Raw genomic sequence first — 18,569 nt, forward strand, 5'->3', positions numbered from 1 at the left:
CAACTGTGCTGCTAATGAATGCGAATAAGTCCATTCATCTTCAAATGTTCGCCTAAAATCTATTTGCCTTTTCATAGCTGCTAGCCCTGCCAGACTTCAGTGCTATGTGACCTGCAGTCTTCTCAGTCGTTGAGAATCAGTTTTTGTGCCATGTTGCACCCTTTGGAGTCAAGATTCAGCGTCCAGTCTCGAAGATATTTTACTGATACAGTGACCTCTGACTCTCTACAATGAGACCAAAATCGAAGTTATAACATTGCTGAATTAAACGGGTAGGGTGGCTGTAACATGCTGCGTGGACATTGATTGCCACTGGACCTTATGTCACCCCAACAGCGCATTTTGTCACAGATTAGTGGTAGCAGCATTTCAAACAAGATTGGTGAATGAAAGCCTTCTAGATCACTTCCATTTGATTTATTAATAAAAGATATTGGTAAATGCATTATGGATCATTACAAATGCTTTAAAACTACAGAGTCCTCACACAGTGAGAAAATAGAAATCCTGTATAGAAAAAAAGATGCATCAATAATCATTTTCTAATCGCAGCGCAGCCCTCTGAATCGTAATCGAATCGCGAGGTGCCTAAAGATTCCCAACCCTAATGCGTACTGTGACTCGTCTCTTGGGGCCATACATGATCTTATAACGTGCATACACAATCGGGGAGACCTTGTTGAAATTTTGGTAGTGGATTTTAACAATATATTACTAACAAGGCTCATCCCACAGGCTTTTCCTATATATATATAAACATTCTCACATTTTAATATCTGGAGTGTAATTTATAACTTAACCAAATAACATCTTGGTATTTTTTCATTACATTTAATCTGATGTATCACTGAAGCTGTGAAAGGCAGAGGTCACAACTGCCACTGGTGTCCCATTGTAAACTTTTGCTACCTGTTCAAAGGCTGAAATGTAGATACTCTTAATTGGACTCTTATTTGGGGACTCATCTGTGGCAGTATCAGCAAGGTTGTTGTCAAGGTGGACAAGCACACTGATGTCCAGTGTACTTTATGCTCCACCTGTGCAAGGAAGTTGATTGGTTTAGAAATGTATATAATGGATTATATAATATAATAACGTATAATCATCATGATGCCCTGGTGGCACTGACTCAAGTTGATAAAACAACTTAGCAGAATGTACCTTACCGAATCAGCAGTGATCAGTTGGTTTATTAATCATTAAATGTACACACAATGTAAGTGACAACTAGCATTTTTAAATCGTGTTTAAATTTTCCAACAGTGAAAATATGCAAATTAGATGTATTTGTGGCTAATGGGTATAAAATGGGTATAAAAATATTAGTTTTATTTAGTCCCTTAAGGCTCTTTCCTCAGTAAATAAATGCCTCTGGAGTGTCACCGCACTCAGAGACACATTATTCTAAAGCACATTGATCACAGTGGGCATTCAGCAGAATCTATAGGTCTTGTTTTAGACATCCCATTTTCTGTCCATAATGACTCTTATTACCAGCTATTGCTTTCCCTGTGAAGCTCTCTACACTGTTGTCCTCAATCATAATCTTTATCTCTTCATCAAAAGCAGCATCACACAGCAGCAGTGTCTGTGAGGACACTCATACACACTTTTCACTTCCACCAGCTCAAAGTATAATATGCTGTTTTATTCAGCTTAATGATGGGCTGCAAGACTCTACATGCAGAAATACAGCTGGCTTATCACACTTCCGTTCTATTCTGTTCTATTTTATTTTGTAGAATAGAGAATAATCAGTACTATAGAGCTGTATTCTGTTTCGCTTTATTCTATTTCGATTTTTCTAAATTCTGCATAGCTTTATTCTATTTTATACTATTTTATTAGACATTGATATAGTCTCTTCTACTGAATTTTAAATTGGTCTATTCTATTCCATTCTATTATATTTTATCTATAGAACAGGAAATATTGTGTACTATCTAACTATATTCTATTCCACTATATTTTATTCTATATTGCTTTCATTTTATTCTGTACTGTATTCTATTCTGTATTAGTCTTTTCTATTCCACTACATTGTGTCTAGAGAATAGAGTGTATTTCGTACTATATATCTGTTTTCTATTCTACTTACTTTATTCAGTATTAGTCTGTTTTATTCCATTCTGTTTTATATTGTTTTATTCTGTCTTGTTCAGTAGTATGTTGCACTACTGTAATCGATATCCTTCCCTTATCTTGTAATCTATGGTATTTCATTCTATTCAGGTCTGTTCTGTTCTATTATGCCTGTCATTCTCTATGCTTTTCAGTTGTGTTCTATTCTATAGAATATAACCCAGTGAATTGGGTCTCACCAACCTTGACCGCCTTCATTCAAAGTTCTATCTGCAGGACAAACTTTTTAATGGTAAAACAGTAGAAGCCACATCACCCCTACACTTCCTGTAGTGTGTTACAATCTATCAGAATGATCATATAAACATTATGGTTTGGTTTAGATTTGAAGGAAATAATTTACTCCAGCAACACACAGGAGCTTTTCATTGAAGCTTCTCTGCTTCTTCAACATTCCTACAGGCTTTTTGAATTCAGACTAAAATTAATGTGTGCATGTTGGAGGAACTGAAAAGTCGAAGTGGTTCATGTTGCTGTGCACACAGATGTTGTAGCCTGCTGCTGTAAGCCTGGGCCTCTCTGGATGAAAAGCAGTGATGATTCAGAGCTAAGGGCCTGAGTGCTCTGGAGTGTTGCTGCTTGCTGTATCTGAGCTTCTGTCACTCAGCTGGGAGCCACCATAGGCCTCTATCAGCCTGGCTCTATTGGCTATTAGCTCTCTGAAGGTTTCCACATTCATCCACATGCTTTATCTGACAGCATGTCCCACAGGCCGTGGTGCAGAGACCAGCACAGAAGAGCACGGCCTAGTTGGCAGGGGGGATCTGCCAACATTAGCCAATACTGACTCACTCACTTTAGCAGAACTAAATGTCTGTGGAAAGCTAATGTTAAAGGAATAGTTTAACCAACCAAGACACTCGTTGAGTTGGAGTGAGTAGCATCTAGGAACCTACCCTGTATCTACACTCTTTTACCATATAGCTGCTCATTGTATTCCTACAATTGCAGATAATTTGTTAGCTCCATTCATCAATTCTTAGGACCCCCCACAGGACCACCACTGAACAGGTGTTGGGTGATTGATCATTCAAGAATGTTACTCAAGTTATATCCACCATTTTTTACATGACCAGTAGATTATACCATTTTTCTTTATTTTATTATTTACCATTATTCATTTCTAAATTAGGGCCAAAATATCAAGAAGGGAAGTGTTACTTATTACTGTTTTAGAAGAGTAAAAGAACTTATGCTTATTGTTTTATGTGTCATCAGATGTCTCTTTGGCTTTTTACCATAATTAATTTGTAAAGGCTGTAAATAGAATCCGCTGACTAGAGCATAGGTTCAGGTTTCTGTTAAACAATTGAGTACAAATATCAAAACACAAGCATTCAAGCATTCCAACAATTTGTATTTTTATTTATTTAAATACTTCTGTCATGTTAAGATTAGCATGTAACAGTAAACTAGCATGTAAATAAAACTTAGCATGTATCTGTTAAGCCATAAATTCTGTCCTAAGTCACTCAGAGCATTATGAGGGATAACATCTTATCTATAATCGATATAATATTTAATAATATACAATAAAAAACATGTTACTTTTTGGCAAAAATATAACACTAAATATCTAGTTTAACTAAATTATACCATTTAACCTTTCCAACTTTAGCTAGAGCATGACATTACCCAAGAGAAAATACTTTTTGATTTGAATATTTTCCTATAGAGACTTAATCAAACAAAATGTAATGTGTGTTTGTAATTAGCATGAGGACATGGAGGTCTTGACCTTGATAGGTTTGGAAGGATTTATGTGGCAAAAGCAACTGAACTACTCCATTAATGGCGACTGGTTCTAAGCTGACCTCAGAGCAGCTGTGGTTTGGCCGTAGACCAACAGTGCTTTTAAGCAGTTTTGTTTCCCCAATGCTAAATACTGCATGAGCACCCTCTGAAGTCAAATACTGAAGTCAGATACTTCCAAATTTTTGATGTAGCATGAATTGGAGGTATAGAAACAAACAGTCAAACAACAGAAAGCAAGTTAATAAACCGTACAAACGCACTAAAAGGTAATGGTGCAGCAAATTTTAAGCATAATACAGTTGTATTATAGCTTTGTGTTCAAAATGCTGGTAAATTTGTCCAAACGCAATAGACACCAGCTAGTTACTTAACCATAGCACTAATTTTAGTCCTAATGCTCTGTTTATCTTTCACAAAAACCACATGAACCCACATGATGAATGAAAGAGTACGTCCTCTGAGAAAACTACTGCCCCACTTTAACTTTGGCTTCTTAAGATGGGCAGGTATGCAACATACCTGACACCTCTGTGTTAAATTGTAAGAATTTGTGACTATAATTAACAGATGCTTGTTAAATGTAAATCCGTAATTATTTTTTTTTACTTAGACCACTCAAGCTGTTGCTAGCTAAATCAGTATACTTTAGTCTAGTTCCAGCAGCTGCTCAGTTTAGACTGCAAGCTCTGTAGTTGCTATATTAGTGATCAACTGAGCAACTAATGGTAGTGCAAAGTTGGTTTAGTTTATATATCAACATATATTTTCAGTTGAAAATGAATAGGTAAATAAATAATTAAATGATTAATTGAATACAATAAAGTAGTAACCAGGGTCAAATCAGTTTATGAAACAGTAATAGAACTTTAAGTGAAAAATGGAAAGATGTGAAATGAAAGGAAAAGGTAAGAAATATGGATGGGTAAAATAGGAATGAATGAATTGGTCAAGGAAAAAAAGAGAAACGGACAGTTGATGTGAAACAGATATTCGGCAGTTAGTTTATTCACTTTGTGATATAGGTCACTTTTCTGCAGAATTGGCCTCTCTTTGTTTGGCCATTAGGTGGAGCGAAAGAGCTGCTGAAATGTGAATCACCTGAAAACTCACCTGAGCTTTCATAGGCTGTCCTACCATCCCCCACACTGTGTGTGTGTGTCTGTGTGTGTGTGTATTTGGGCAAGGCAGGGATGAAATGGTGTCAGCCCACACCCCACCCCCACACACTCTCCCCACCCCTATGGCTGTGAAACTGGGTGGAGTGAGAGAGAGAGAGAGAGAGAGAGAGAGAACAGGTTGCAGAAAGAAGGGAGGGAGAAGAAGGAGAGAAAAGAAACAGAGAAAGAGAGAAAGCAAGAGAGACAGAGAAAAGAAAGAAGTTGAGAGAGAGAGAGAGAGACAGAGAGAGAGAGAGAAAAGAAAAAGCAAGAGAGTACTCTCTTACACAAGGGAACTCCTCCCTAGCAACCTGGAAGGGGGAGCCCATTCAGGCCTGTACGAGAGACGTGTGTATATATGGGTGTGTGAGTGTGTGTAAAGTGTGGAGGTTATGAGAGCACACCGAGTCTGATAGTGGCGTCCATTGAAGCTTTTGGGGCTATGAGGTCTGAGAAGGAGGAAGGCAGGCCAGGTGAGTGCATATGTGTGTGTGTTTTGAAGAGAGAGACCATGAAAGAATGAGAAAGAAGGGAAATACTGAGTCACAAATTCACTTAGCTTAACTTGACAGTGTAGATCTCTGTGGCTCAACACATGCTAATGTGTGTGGGAATGAATTGAATATGACACATGAGAACACATGTGAATTTAAATTTGAATTTGGTCTATATTTCAACGATTTTATGAACATTGTTATTACATTGAAAGACATAAACCATAGTCTGATGGACTCAGCTAACAACCTGACAGTTTAATGTGCCTGTGGCTTAATGTGCATGTATAACATGTGTGAATAACTTTTGACGTGGTGTAAATCAAGCCTAAGGTGTGTGTGTTTCTTGTGTGGTGTGTGTGAGGTTGAATATGAAATTTGTCTGTGTTTGGTCCATCTTAGCTACACGATGTTTTAAAGGCTGTTAGCTAACACAATCTGATTCACTTCAACTAACCAACTGACAGTTTAGATCTTTCTTAATGTGTATGTGGCTTTATGTATGTGTGTGTTAGGATGTGTGGGAATTAACTGAATTTTGCCTGTACGTTGTGTTCCCATGGATTGAATTTGAATTTACTTTTGGCTTGGCTCCCATTTTAGCTGCATTATGTCACATTAAATGACACAAGCTAAGATCTGATTGACTTAGCAAACTGATTGGCAGTTTAGGTCTCTCTTAATGTGTCTGTGGCATTATTTGGGAATGGATTGAATTTGGCCTGTGATATGTGTTCATTTCAGTCTGAATTTGGTTTGTGTTTGACCCATTTTAACTACATGATGTTTTAAAAACTGTTAACTAACATGATTAGATTTATTTAGGTAACCAGCTGACAGTTTAGATCTCTCTTAATGTGTCTAGTATAAGCTATCATGATCGGTGTGAGTGTGTCCAACGCTTTATGTATGTGTGTGCTAGCATGTGTGAGAATGAACTGAATTTGACCCCCTTGGTTGTGTTTGAATTTGAATTTGAATTTGATTTGTGTTTTACCCACTTTAACTACAACTGTAAAATGTAAATTGAAACAGAATTCAATGATGTGCAAATTATTTAAACCCTATATTTAATTGAAAATAGTACAAATGTTATATCAAATATTGAAAGTGAGAAACATTATTCTTGAATTGTTGCACTGCACAGACTTTTGCAGGGATATGAAACCCTCCCCATTTTAACTTCTGAAAGACTCTCTCTTATACTCAGTCAGGCACTTCTTATACTCAGTCGTGTTACTGAACTATTGCCAATTAACCTGTTTAGTTGTGAGGTGTTCCACCAGCTTTTTCTTTACCAGTCTTCTATTACCACAACTGTTTTGTAACTGATATCATATTCAAAATAGGCTTTTTTTTTAAAAAAAAAACAGTATAATTTAACAGTGTCAACATTTGATGTGTTGTCTTTGCACCATTTTCAATCAAATAATTTTAAATAATTTGCACATCACTGTGTTCAGTTTTTATTTACATCTTGCAAAGCATCCCAACTTTTTTGGAAATAGTTATACATGACTATATGTTTTTAATGGTTTGCTTATGAATTTGATTCTGGAGTACAATTTTACTCTCTTTAGCTATATTATGTTTAATAGGGATGCGCAATCTTGTAGATTGGTGAGTGTGTGAATGAACTGACTTTGACCCCTACTTAGAAGGTGACCCATAGTGTATGTTTCCATGATGTGTGTTTGACCCATTTAAGCTACTTCTCCTCAAACACACCATCACAGTGACATGGGACCAATTTTTAACACTTAATGAATTTCAGTTAGCCTCTTACAGACAGCTCAGCCAAATCACGTTTTAAAAGTCATAAATTAACATGATCTGCTACAGTTGACCAGCTTTTAACACACTGACCTTTAACCCCGTAAATCGTCCTTAGCTGGATATTTTCAGAGCTGTTTTGCCATCGTGTTGTCGTCTCAGGATGATGTAGCTGAGTTACATGGTCTGTGACTCACCACATGTTGTAGACAAATAGCATAAACACTGGAATCTACCAAGTATATTAACAACTTTGTTAAGTAACTACTTTGAATTGTTCAGTATTATAATTCAATAACTACTATGAAACAAGGCAACCATCTTTTCTGAATACTAACTGGTAATTTATTATATTATTCTAACTACTATGTTGTATCTATAAAGTATTCAGTATTTACTATAAGTTAAGCAGTTATTATTTAGTATGAATGAGGGATTATTCAGTTACTACTATGAATTATATTCTGTGAAGTATTCAATAACTACAAACATGTGTCCCTGAAATGATCAGTGTATATTAATATACAAGGTTTTATTTTTGACCTTTTTGACAGTGTAAAGGCCAGTTATCATTTTTGAATGGTGTAAAGAAAAATTCAGTTATAAGGTCAGCAGCCACAAGGCAATCATGGTCGTGCTTCTGTTTGTACATCAGAAATTTGACTTTGTATTTGTGCATCTTAATCCCTGCCATAATCTGTAAATGTAATCTGCTTTAAACCTATGAAGACTGTCAGAGAGATCAGAGACGCAGCTGCTGGGAAACTGGTTGTAAAACACTGATCGTAAACCAAACTCTTAAATCCAGGGATTTAAAAGACACTCCACCAACAGAGTACCTTTTTGTTCACTGTAACAAAAAAACAACTTATTCCAACATTCTTGTTGATTTTCCAACATAATTTGAAAAATTTAGCTTTATAAATTATGGTGAATGAAATAATAGAAGGTTTTGTTTTGACCACAATTCTGTTTAAAACTAATTCTGTTTAAAACTCCTAAATTGCTAATTGCTAAATTGTGGTCTTTATGTAATATTATTTTGATTTGCCACCAATTCATATTGAGGATGTTTTAGGCAGCTGTGGTTTGATAATGAGATGAGCTGTAGTTTTGGCATCTATCACTCATGATTCCTAAGAATTCTCTCTTAGCCTTGTCGTGTTATGAAGCGAGAATATTTTTTAGAGCTTTAGAAGCTGCCAGCGCGGTGGGTAGCGCTGTTGCCTCACAGTAAGAGGGCCTGGCTTTGATTCCCCGGCCGGGTGACCGGGGTTCTCACTGTATGGAGTGCATGTTCTCCGCTTGTCTGCGTGGGTTTCCTCCGGGTTCTCCGGTTTCCTCCCACAGTCCAAAGACATGCATTCAGGCCGATTGGACATGCTAAATTGCCCTTGGGTGTGAGTGACTGTCTGTGTCTGTCTGTCTGCCCTGCGATGGATTGGCGACCTGTCCAGGGTGTATCCTGCCTTCCGCCTGATGACCGCTGTGATAGGCTCCAGTACCCCCCCGCAACCTTGAGAGAGAAGCGACTTAGAAAATGCATGGATGGATAGAAGCTGCTGCTGAATTGGCTTGGATCTGCCTTGTGCCTGGAACGATGAGCTAAAAACGCTGCTAGCATTTAAAACTAACCTGCTGTGAATTAGGCTCTATTTGCTTTACTCCTACAGTGTCTTTCCCACACCCTTTATGTCAACACGGCCAAGCTTTACAAGTTTTACACATATTATCCAAACTTCTATAGGAATAATCTAATGTTTTTATGCTCAAATATGTATTTTCATAGAAAACGACGATGTGAAAACCACAATGTTGGTCTGCTTGCGAAACACTTCCAAAGTAAATTATAGCAGAAATATTCCATTCCCTCAGCTTAACAATGGCATAGAACCATACATCTAGATTTAGATTTGAGTGATGTTATAGCTTACAAACACAATCATAAACAGTACAACATCATATGATGGAGTTATTGTGACGCTACTGACTTTTTTGGACTCAAGCTCACCTGAAATGTACTGATTCGCAGTGGATACTTCAGTCATTCTGAAATCATTATTTCTGTGCTAGCCTGGTAGATAGTATGACTCATGATATATAACACATGATTATTTAACACATGACCCATGACATCACCCCAAATGTTATTCCCCCCTCTTAGCTTGATTGCTAGTATGTATGTACTGGCCAATCAGGAATTCCTTCATGGTATCTTGACTTGCTTTTGCTATTGGCTAGGACTTCAAGAGCTGAAGAGATTGAGTTATCAGTGGGTTATTAGAACGACAGCTCTATACCAGGCCTCTTTACTGAGAGACTCATTGGCTATGTTTACATACAAAGATTTTTGACATGAAGTTGCTTCTTTATCTCTGTGCTGGAGTTATGAGGCGCCTAATATCCACTAATTAGAACTGTGGAAATTGTATGCCTAAATCATCACATACTTGCCTCAAAACATGTCAAGTTGTTAAAGCTAATAGGGAAATGAAATAAATTAGATTTTTGGCTGAATCATCACTTTAACATTAACATTAGACTATTCCTTTAATGGTAGTTTTTCAGAGACTTGTTTTTATATTTGAGGAAAGCACTGAGTCAGTATTTAATGCTGGAGGTAAAAGGGTGAAATGTCTGTAAAATCTCAAAGAGTTGTGGATGTTCCTATGCATACTGAAGTAGAGGCAAGTGGATTAAAGGTGTTGGAATATTTGAGTGTTTACATGGCTGGACTGATCCTGATTGACTGTTAACCTTGAAAGTCTTCTTTCGTATGTCCGTCATCTTTTTGCCTAAGGGCAGTGTCGAGCAGCAACAAACAGAAATGTGTTTGTGTTCTTTTACCTTTTTTCCCGGTGCTGGTAAACTCTCTGTGTATGCATGCATGTGATGTGTGGATAATGAAAACATGAACATTTTGTCTTTATAGGGACATTTGGCTGCTTCAACTGCAACTTTGAAGTAAAAGAGGAGAGAGCTGTTTTTTTATAATTTTTTTTTGCTGAGGTTAAGGTTGGGCTGTTTTTATTTTTTGCTTAAGTCTTGTTTCATGTCAGGCAGTTGTCTTTTAGGATGCTCATTCAGACAGCCCAGAGCCAATTAGATTGTTTGATTAGGATAAGACATATTCAATAACTCCTATTATTTATTCAGTAACTATAATTAATCATTCAGTAACTACTATTCATTATTAAGTATCTACTATGAATTATTAAGTATCTACAATACATTTTTCAGTATCTGCTATTACTTATTCAGTATCTAGTATGAATTCTTCATTAAATAATTTTAATTAATTAGTAACTACTATGAAGTATTCGGTAAATACTATTAATTATTCAGTATCTGCTAGGAAGTATGAATTGCTCCCTAGTGTATGTGCTCACTAGTGTGTGTGTGGTGTTTCACTGCACAGATGGGTTACATTGCAGAAGTGAAATTTCCCTGTTGTGGGACTAATAATGGTCACTTAATAGTTATTTAGTATCTATTATGAAGTATTTAATAACTACTATAAATCATTCAGTATCTCTTATGAATAATTCAGGAACTATTAATTAAGGAAATAATAATTTTTCAGTAACTACTATGAACTAATGTGTAAGTTCTATACTTCTTCAGTTATTACTCTTAAGAATTCTTTTGCAACTGCTATGAATCATTAAGTAACTACTATGAACTTAGTAACTACTGTGATTTTTCTGGTAACTACAGTTACTTATTTGCTCACTACAAATGATGCAGTAACCTCTGTGAATTATTCAGAATGACTACAAATAATTACATATCCACTATCAATTATTCAGTAACAACTATTAATTATTCACTATCTACTATGACATTCAATAACTACTATAAATTATTAACTACTATTAATTATTCAGTGTGTAATACCATTAATTCTCTATGTGCTATGAATTATTCAGTAACTATTATATAGTTTTATATAAAAATATTATACATGTAAAAATAATAAGAGAGTGAGGGATCAGAGGATGGACCCACAGATCCATTTGCTGTGTTTACGTTGTGAAGGTGGATGGACGATGACAAACCAGATATTTCACATTTTTGAACAGAGCAGCCACAAAATTTGCTGGCGCCATTAGTGAACCACAGTAGTCAGTGGAACGTTTGATTATCCTAACTTTTGCCATCAACCACAGCAGTGGAATAAACCAGATGTGTTTTTTCTCAGAGCAATTCTGCTTTGAATGTTTTTTCAAGAGAAACACACAGTTTATCACAAAAGTGAGTACACCCCTCACATTTCTGCAGATATTTAAGTATATCTTTTCATGGGACAACAATGACAAAATGACACTTTGACAGAGTGAAAAGTAGTCTGTGTGCAGCTTATATAACAGTGTAAATTTATTCTTCCCTCAAAATGACTCAATATACAGCCATTAAAGTCTAGACCACCGGCAACAAAAGTGGGTACACCCCTAAGAGACTACACAGCTAAATGTCCAAATTGAGCACTGCTTGTCATTTTCCCTCCAAAATGTCATGTGACTCATTAGTGTTACTAGGTCTCAGGTGTGCATAGGTAGCAGATGTGTTCAAATTTATAGTACAGCTCTCACACTCTCTCATACTGGTTACTGAAAGTTCCAACATGGCACCTCATGGCAAAGAACTCTCTGAGGATCTTAAAAGACGAATTGTTGCGCTACATGAAGATGGCCAAAGCTACAAGAAGATTGCCAACACCCTGAAACTGAGCTGCAGCACAGTGGCCAAGATCATCCAGTGTTTTAAAAGAGCAGGGTCCACTCAGAACAGACCTCGTGTTGGTCGTCCAAAGAAGCTGAGTGCACGTACTCAGCGTCACATCTAAATGCTGTCTTTGAAAGATAGAGTGCTGTCAGCATTGCTGCAGAGATTGAAGAGGTGGGGGGTCAGCCTGTCAGTGCTCAGACCATACACCGCACACTACATCAAATTGGTCTGCATGGCTGTCACCCCAGAAGGAAGCCTCTTCTGAAGTCTGTACACAAGAAAGCACACAAACAGTTTGCTGAAGACATGTCAACAAAGGACATGGATTACTGGAACCATGTCCAATGGTCTAATGAGACCAAGATTAATTTGTTTGGTTCAGATGGTCTCAAGCATGTGTGGTGGCAATCAGGTGAGGTGTACAAAGATAAGTGTGTCATGCCTACAGTCAAGCATGGTGGTGGGAATGTCATGGTCTGGGGCTGCATGAGTGCAGCTGGTGTTGGGGAGTTACATTTCATTGACTGACACATAAACTTCAATATGTACTGTGAAATACTGAAGCAGAGCATGATCCCCTCCCTCCAGAAACTGGGTCGCAGGGCAGTGTTTCAGCATGATAATGACCCCAAACACACTTCTAAGATGACCACTGCTTTAAAGAAGAGGCTGAGGGTAAAGGTGATTGACTGGCCATGCATACCTCCAGACCTAAACCCAATAGAACATCTTTGGGGCATCCTCAAGCGGAAGGTGGAGGAGCACGAAGTCTCGAATATCCACCAGCTCCGTGATGGAGGAGTGGAAAAGCCTTCCAGTAGCAACCTGTGAAGCTCTGGTAAACTCCATGTCCATGAGAGTTAAGGCAGTTCTGGAAAATAATGGTGGCCACACAAAATATTGACACTTCAGGAACTGTCTCTTAGCGGTGTACTCACTTTTGTTGCCGGTGGTTTAGACATTAATGGATGTATATTGAGTTATTCTGAGGGAAGAATAAATTTACACTGTTATATAAGCTGCACACAGACTACTTTTCATTGTGTCAAAGTGTCATTTGTCAGTGTTGTCCCATGAAAAGATATACTTAAATATCTGCAGAAATGTGAGGGGTGTACTCACCTTTGTGATACACTGTAAACACAACACAAGGCATGAGTTTAACATGTTAAAGGTAGGAAGATTTTTCTGATTCTGTCTGTAGCTGTGTACCACATTCAGATAGAAGCAGAAATTGGTGGGTATGTTGTCGCTGTCGTATTTAACACTCAAGTCTTTTTTGAAATAGTTTGTACACAAGGGATGGCAATGATTTGTAATATCAGCATGTTTATAAGCACCAAGCACTACGTGTGTGTGTGTGTGTGTGTGTGTGTGTGTGTGTGTGTGTGTGTGTGTGTGTGTGTAGAGTTTACATGTTTGTCAAATCCCCATCCACAATGCTCTGCATTACATCATAACAGCTGGATCTACAGGGATTTCACAGTCAAATACTGCTGCTGTTTGTGCATGTGTGTGTGTATGTGTTCGTGTTATGTAACAGAGGCCACCTGAAAATATGGCTCAGTTTGGGATGACAGTCCAAGAGGATGTAGCATTGGCAGGCTGTACTGCAGTACCGCTGTTTTTTCTTTCTTTTTTTCTCATTTTACTGCCATTTTGTTTTCTTTCTAGTGTCACTTGTGTCGGTAAATTTTGTTCTGGATGAAATTCAGAGCAGCCACTTGTGATTTCTAAGAGTATGTATGTAGTTACTAGTGTGTGTGTGTGTGTGTGTGTGGGTGTGTGTGTGTGTGTGGGTGTGTGAATGAGAGTGAGAGAAAGAGAGAAAGAGAGAGAGAGAGAGAGAGAGAGAGAGAGAGAAAGAGAGAGAGAGAGAGAGAGAGAGAGAGAGAGAGAGAGAGAGAGAGAGAGAGAGAGAGAGAAAGAGAGTTCGGTCTTAAGTAGTAACTAGCAATGTGAGTGTTACTATTGCTATAAAGCTTATTGACTAATCAATTATTAGACTAATTTGATTAATCAATAAATCAAACTTGTATCCCTTCTTAAGTTTCTTATCTTTTTGCCTAATGTAAGGTTTTGTCTGAGCAGCAAATAGGGTTAGGCATTATCAAAAAAAAAAGTTGTATTACGATACTTCAAGATATTGTCATTTAGACACATGATACATTTTAAGATATTTTGACACACCGATAGAAGGCATTTCTAGATAGGAAACATACCCGATTTACAGCCATGTGACCTTAATGAATTCTTGTTTTTTTCCCCACCACATATGAACATAAGATCATACAGTATCAACAAATGCAACTTGAAATTAATATCAGCAAAAACTACAGAAGCGTTAAATCATCTGACTTTTATTCACCTTCTTGCCCTAAAAAGAAGCAGCTGAGAGAAATAATGATTTTAGTGACTTGTGCTGCCAGTTCATTCTTTAGTGGCAGCAGTATAACTCAGTTCATAAAACTATAAGCTAAAAATGACCTCTGTGTAGTGGAATGGCAGTGCAGTTAATATGACAGATGCACATAAACAGTCAAATTCAATGAAAAATTTATTTGCTAAGTTTAACATGTTTGAAAAAAATTAAGGCTTATTTTTTCTCCCAATATTTTAAATTCAGCAGAGTAACTGTGCATCAAAATGTGCAGAAGTGTGTTCTCTGTAGAGAATGTGTGTTTATTTCCACTTAGCAGGTGCACCCAAACTCTCTCACTCTCACTCTCTCTCTCTCACTCTCACTCTCTCTCTCTCTCTCTGTCTCTCTTGCTCTCTCTCTCTCTCTCTTTCTTTGTCTCTCTTTCTTTCTCTCTCTCTCACTCTCTTTCACAAACACACACACACACACACACACACACATGTATACAGTACTGTGCAAAAGCACTTCAGTACAGTATTGAAACCATTTTTCTTAGCAATGTCTGTGTTTTGCTTGTAAAATCAGCATATATTATTAGAGTGAACTCAGCCAAATATAAATACAGTAAAAAGTAACAAAATTTCTTTTTTTTTTTTTTCAGAACAGTAGTTAATATCTTCTGAGCTAGCTAGAAGAACAAAGTTTGGTTCCAGATGTCTCCTTGCTGCCCCCAGCCAAAACATGGATTTGTTTACTTTCATAACCAGCACACCCAATTTATATAAAGTATTGATTAGCCTAACCAAATATTAGATGATAACTACAAATAATACTGGACTTCCTTAAGGAGAGATTTGGAAATGGTTACACAAGCACACTGTAATACTGTACATACCGGTACTTATTGAATTAATGTTATTTGTATTTACACACTTAACTTTTTAAATCTGGACAGTTTACAGATTAAGCAAATAACACTGATTATATCAGCACATGTCATGGTCTGGCATATATTAGACAGTAAGATTTGGTTCTCATAGCTAAAGTTTTACATGAGGTAGAGACGGGCAGCCCTGAAGACCTGAATGATTTTCATTAGGGCTAAATCACTATGGGCAGATGCCTATGCCAGCGCAGCTTTGAAACAGTGCTGAGAACTTACCAACAGTAGTTCGATGAGGAACAAGTCACAGACTGGCGACAGGGTGTAAGGAGGCCAGTGATCAGTGTTTCCGGATGAAGATGTGTTAATTTATTGTGTACAACTGTATATCATACAGTGTCAGAAACCCCATAAGCCTATTTGAGGTTACTTAGGAACTGAACATGGCTTGATGCTAATTGGAGGTGTAAAAGCTTCCCTTAGTTGTTAGCTACATTAGCCAAACTGAAGTTACAAAGCAAAACTGAAGGAATAAACTTAAGATACCGAACATGTGCTCGGTTGATCTATTAGAAGTTTTCACTTTAACAGCATCCTGTGTGTGTGTGTGTTTGTGTGTGTGTGTGTGTGTGTGTGTGTGTGTGTGTGTGTGTGTGTGTGTGTGTGTGTGTGTGTGAATCACATTGCTGTATGTAAGTCCTTTTGAGTTGGCATATGTGTGTTTTATTTGTTCTGCGCCTTCTTTGCCATGTCCTCCGTTGTTTAAAAAAAGAAACCATGCTATATTTTTTCAGCAGCCCACAGAGGAGTGTATGCCCACAGAAGAGTGTTTGCTGCCCCCAATCCCTCGGCATTGTGTGGGGCAGTGTAATGCGTTTTCATGGCTGTGTGTGCATGGTGGAATAAACCGCTGTGTGTCAATGTATCAGCCCCCAGCCTCCCACACACTCCCTCTCTCTAATGCTGTCTCTACAGCCACTCTGACTGGGAGCGCTCATTGACTGCTGTGCTGTGGATGTGAGCTGGGGGGGGCATTGTTTTTAATGGCGAGGTTGGATGTTCTGCTCTGAAGTGGGACGCCATATTTGGGTCAGACTGCTGGAAGTGGGCTCATATTTCACCCAGATTAATCCAGATTAATGAAACGGTCTCTGGAGCATCGCAAATTCACTTTCCACACCAAAAGCAAGCAAATAGAAAAGCAAGAGTATGAGCTCAGTGCATTGTATAATGTTAGTTGTGGTTGAAATTCCTTATCTAAGGAAAAGTATTATGTATTTATTATTAAGTATTGTTTGGGTGGTGGCTCATTGTCAGAACTTCAGTGACACGGATGTAGTGGTGGTATGTGTGTGTTACATTGAAACAAGTGGATCAGACACAGCTGGAGTTTTTAAATACTGTCCACTTCATTCCTTGTTGGTCCACCTTGTAGATGTAAAGTCAGAGACAGTAGGTTATCCGTTTCTGCACAGTTTGTGTTGCTCATCCTCTAGTGCTTTATCAGTGTTCACAGGAACATGCTATGACCTGCTGAGTCTGATCCATTTATACCAGCACAGCACTCCACCACCCACACCTCAACACCACGCAAGTATCACTGCTGTCCACCACTCAAAGAATACTCAAAGAATGCGGTGGTCCTGTGGGTGGTCCTGACCATTGAATAACAGGCTAAAAAGGGGCTAACGTATGCAGAGAAACAGATGGATTACAGTCTGTAATTGTAGAACTACAGTCCACCTATATGGTAAGTGTAGCTGATAAAATTAACTATGAGTGTAGATACAAGGAGGTGTACTTAATTAAGTGGCAGACCAGTGTATATCAAGCTTAAAGGCACAGTAACAAAAACAGCCAGTTCAATTCTAAGGGATAAAGAGGCTGGAAAATGGTCATGTAAAAATTAATCATGACCAAAACACACAGATTTTTTAAAGCAGACTTCAACGTGAAAGTTAAAATACAAGAAAAATGTATGATGTGGGCTCTTTAATACTTGGCAGTTTGACACTAGTAACAGGCATTAAAATAAATTGTGTTACTCTGTATGATGCATTTTTTCACTTGCACATAACCTATCACATGGATAGTTAGTGTGTGCTGCTATGTTAACAAACAGACGACTCAAGCTGGCAGTAAAGGTGGATCTGCTACTACAGAGAAGTGTTGCTGACTCCATGGCAGTCTTACCGCCATGTATTTAGATACTTGTTCTGAAGAAAATATCATCAATACATCACTATTTTTTATGGTTTCAGGCCTTTTAGTTCATATAATTTGTGACTACAAGTAATGGTTGCCAGCTCTGACTGTGTTGGTGTGAGATTCATGCTTATGCATCTCATGCTTTCATGTAGTATAAAGAAATCTCCTGATAGTAAATGACTTACATGCTCAGAACATCCTCACAAGTGACTTTTTTTCTTTCTGCATGATGACTTCTGATTGGGTCATAATGTAGATTATTGAGAATACACTGACTGTATCTTCCACAGCACCACCTTTTTTTATATCACTAGTGCTGGAGAGTACTTGAACGGTATGAAGTGGAAACAGAGTGCTGCGATTTTGCCTGGAGCGAGGAGCAGCTTTAAAAAGCTAGAGCATTGCAGTTCACTCTCGCGCCAAGATCACTCTGATACCCCTCCATCTCACCAGTGTAGCACACACTAAGTTTCTCAGCTCACCTACTGAAGCACTTAAGCTTGTATTCCTGTTTAGTGTAAAGAAGCAGTGTGCAGGATTTGTCTGAACTCCATACTCCACCAGAGGGAAAAATGTCAAATGTTCATTCTGATCAGAGGTTCTAGTCTGTTTCAAAAAAAAAAAAGAAATCAATCCATTGTTTCTCGACCCATGGCACAAACATCTGAGGTTCACAGATGTAGTAAAAACTAATGTGTGAGACCTTTGTGTACACATCACTTCACATAGATCCCCTGAATTGGTGAAAAGCAATATCTGTGGCTCACGCAGCTAGCAGTGTGTGCATACTAGAAACATCCATGCTGGGAAAGCTAAAGGTTACAGTTATCTTACTAGTATAGTTTTATGTTTACCATTAACCGCTATGGTTAAACGTTTCGGAACATGTCTATAAATATTATATCTATAATATGTCTATCTATAAACATGTCTATAAGTAGTATCATAAGCATCATGTAGGTGAACAATGTTCATCTAAATCTTTCAACTTCAGTTTAAAGAAATAAAAAGATCTGTAAGAACACAAACATTGAACAGAAATACATCAGAAAATGCCCTATAAATGA

The 18,569-nt window shown here is 37.7% G+C and overlaps 1 protein-coding gene across 4 annotated transcripts in view; it reads left to right on the forward strand.

Moving 5' to 3' along the window:
- Positions 1-18,569, forward strand: part of kaznb (kazrin, periplakin interacting protein b) — a 334,246-nt gene that overhangs the window by 260,473 nt on the left and 55,204 nt on the right. The window contains exon 1 of one of the 4 annotated variants that reach the window (XM_017692867.2): positions 5,262-5,527. The exons of the other annotated variants lie outside the window; for them this stretch is intronic. Coding sequence (XP_017548356.1) covers positions 5,497-5,527 — 31 coding nt within the window. The 5' untranslated portion in view covers positions 5,262-5,496. Of the gene's footprint in view, positions 1-5,261; positions 5,528-18,569 lie in introns of those variants that run through there. 4 annotated transcript variants of the gene reach the window in all.

The sequence above is a fragment of the Pygocentrus nattereri genome, chromosome 21 (genome assembly GCF_015220715.1).
Source record: "Pygocentrus nattereri isolate fPygNat1 chromosome 21, fPygNat1.pri, whole genome shotgun sequence".
NCBI lineage: Eukaryota > Metazoa > Chordata > Actinopteri > Characiformes > Serrasalmidae > Pygocentrus > Pygocentrus nattereri.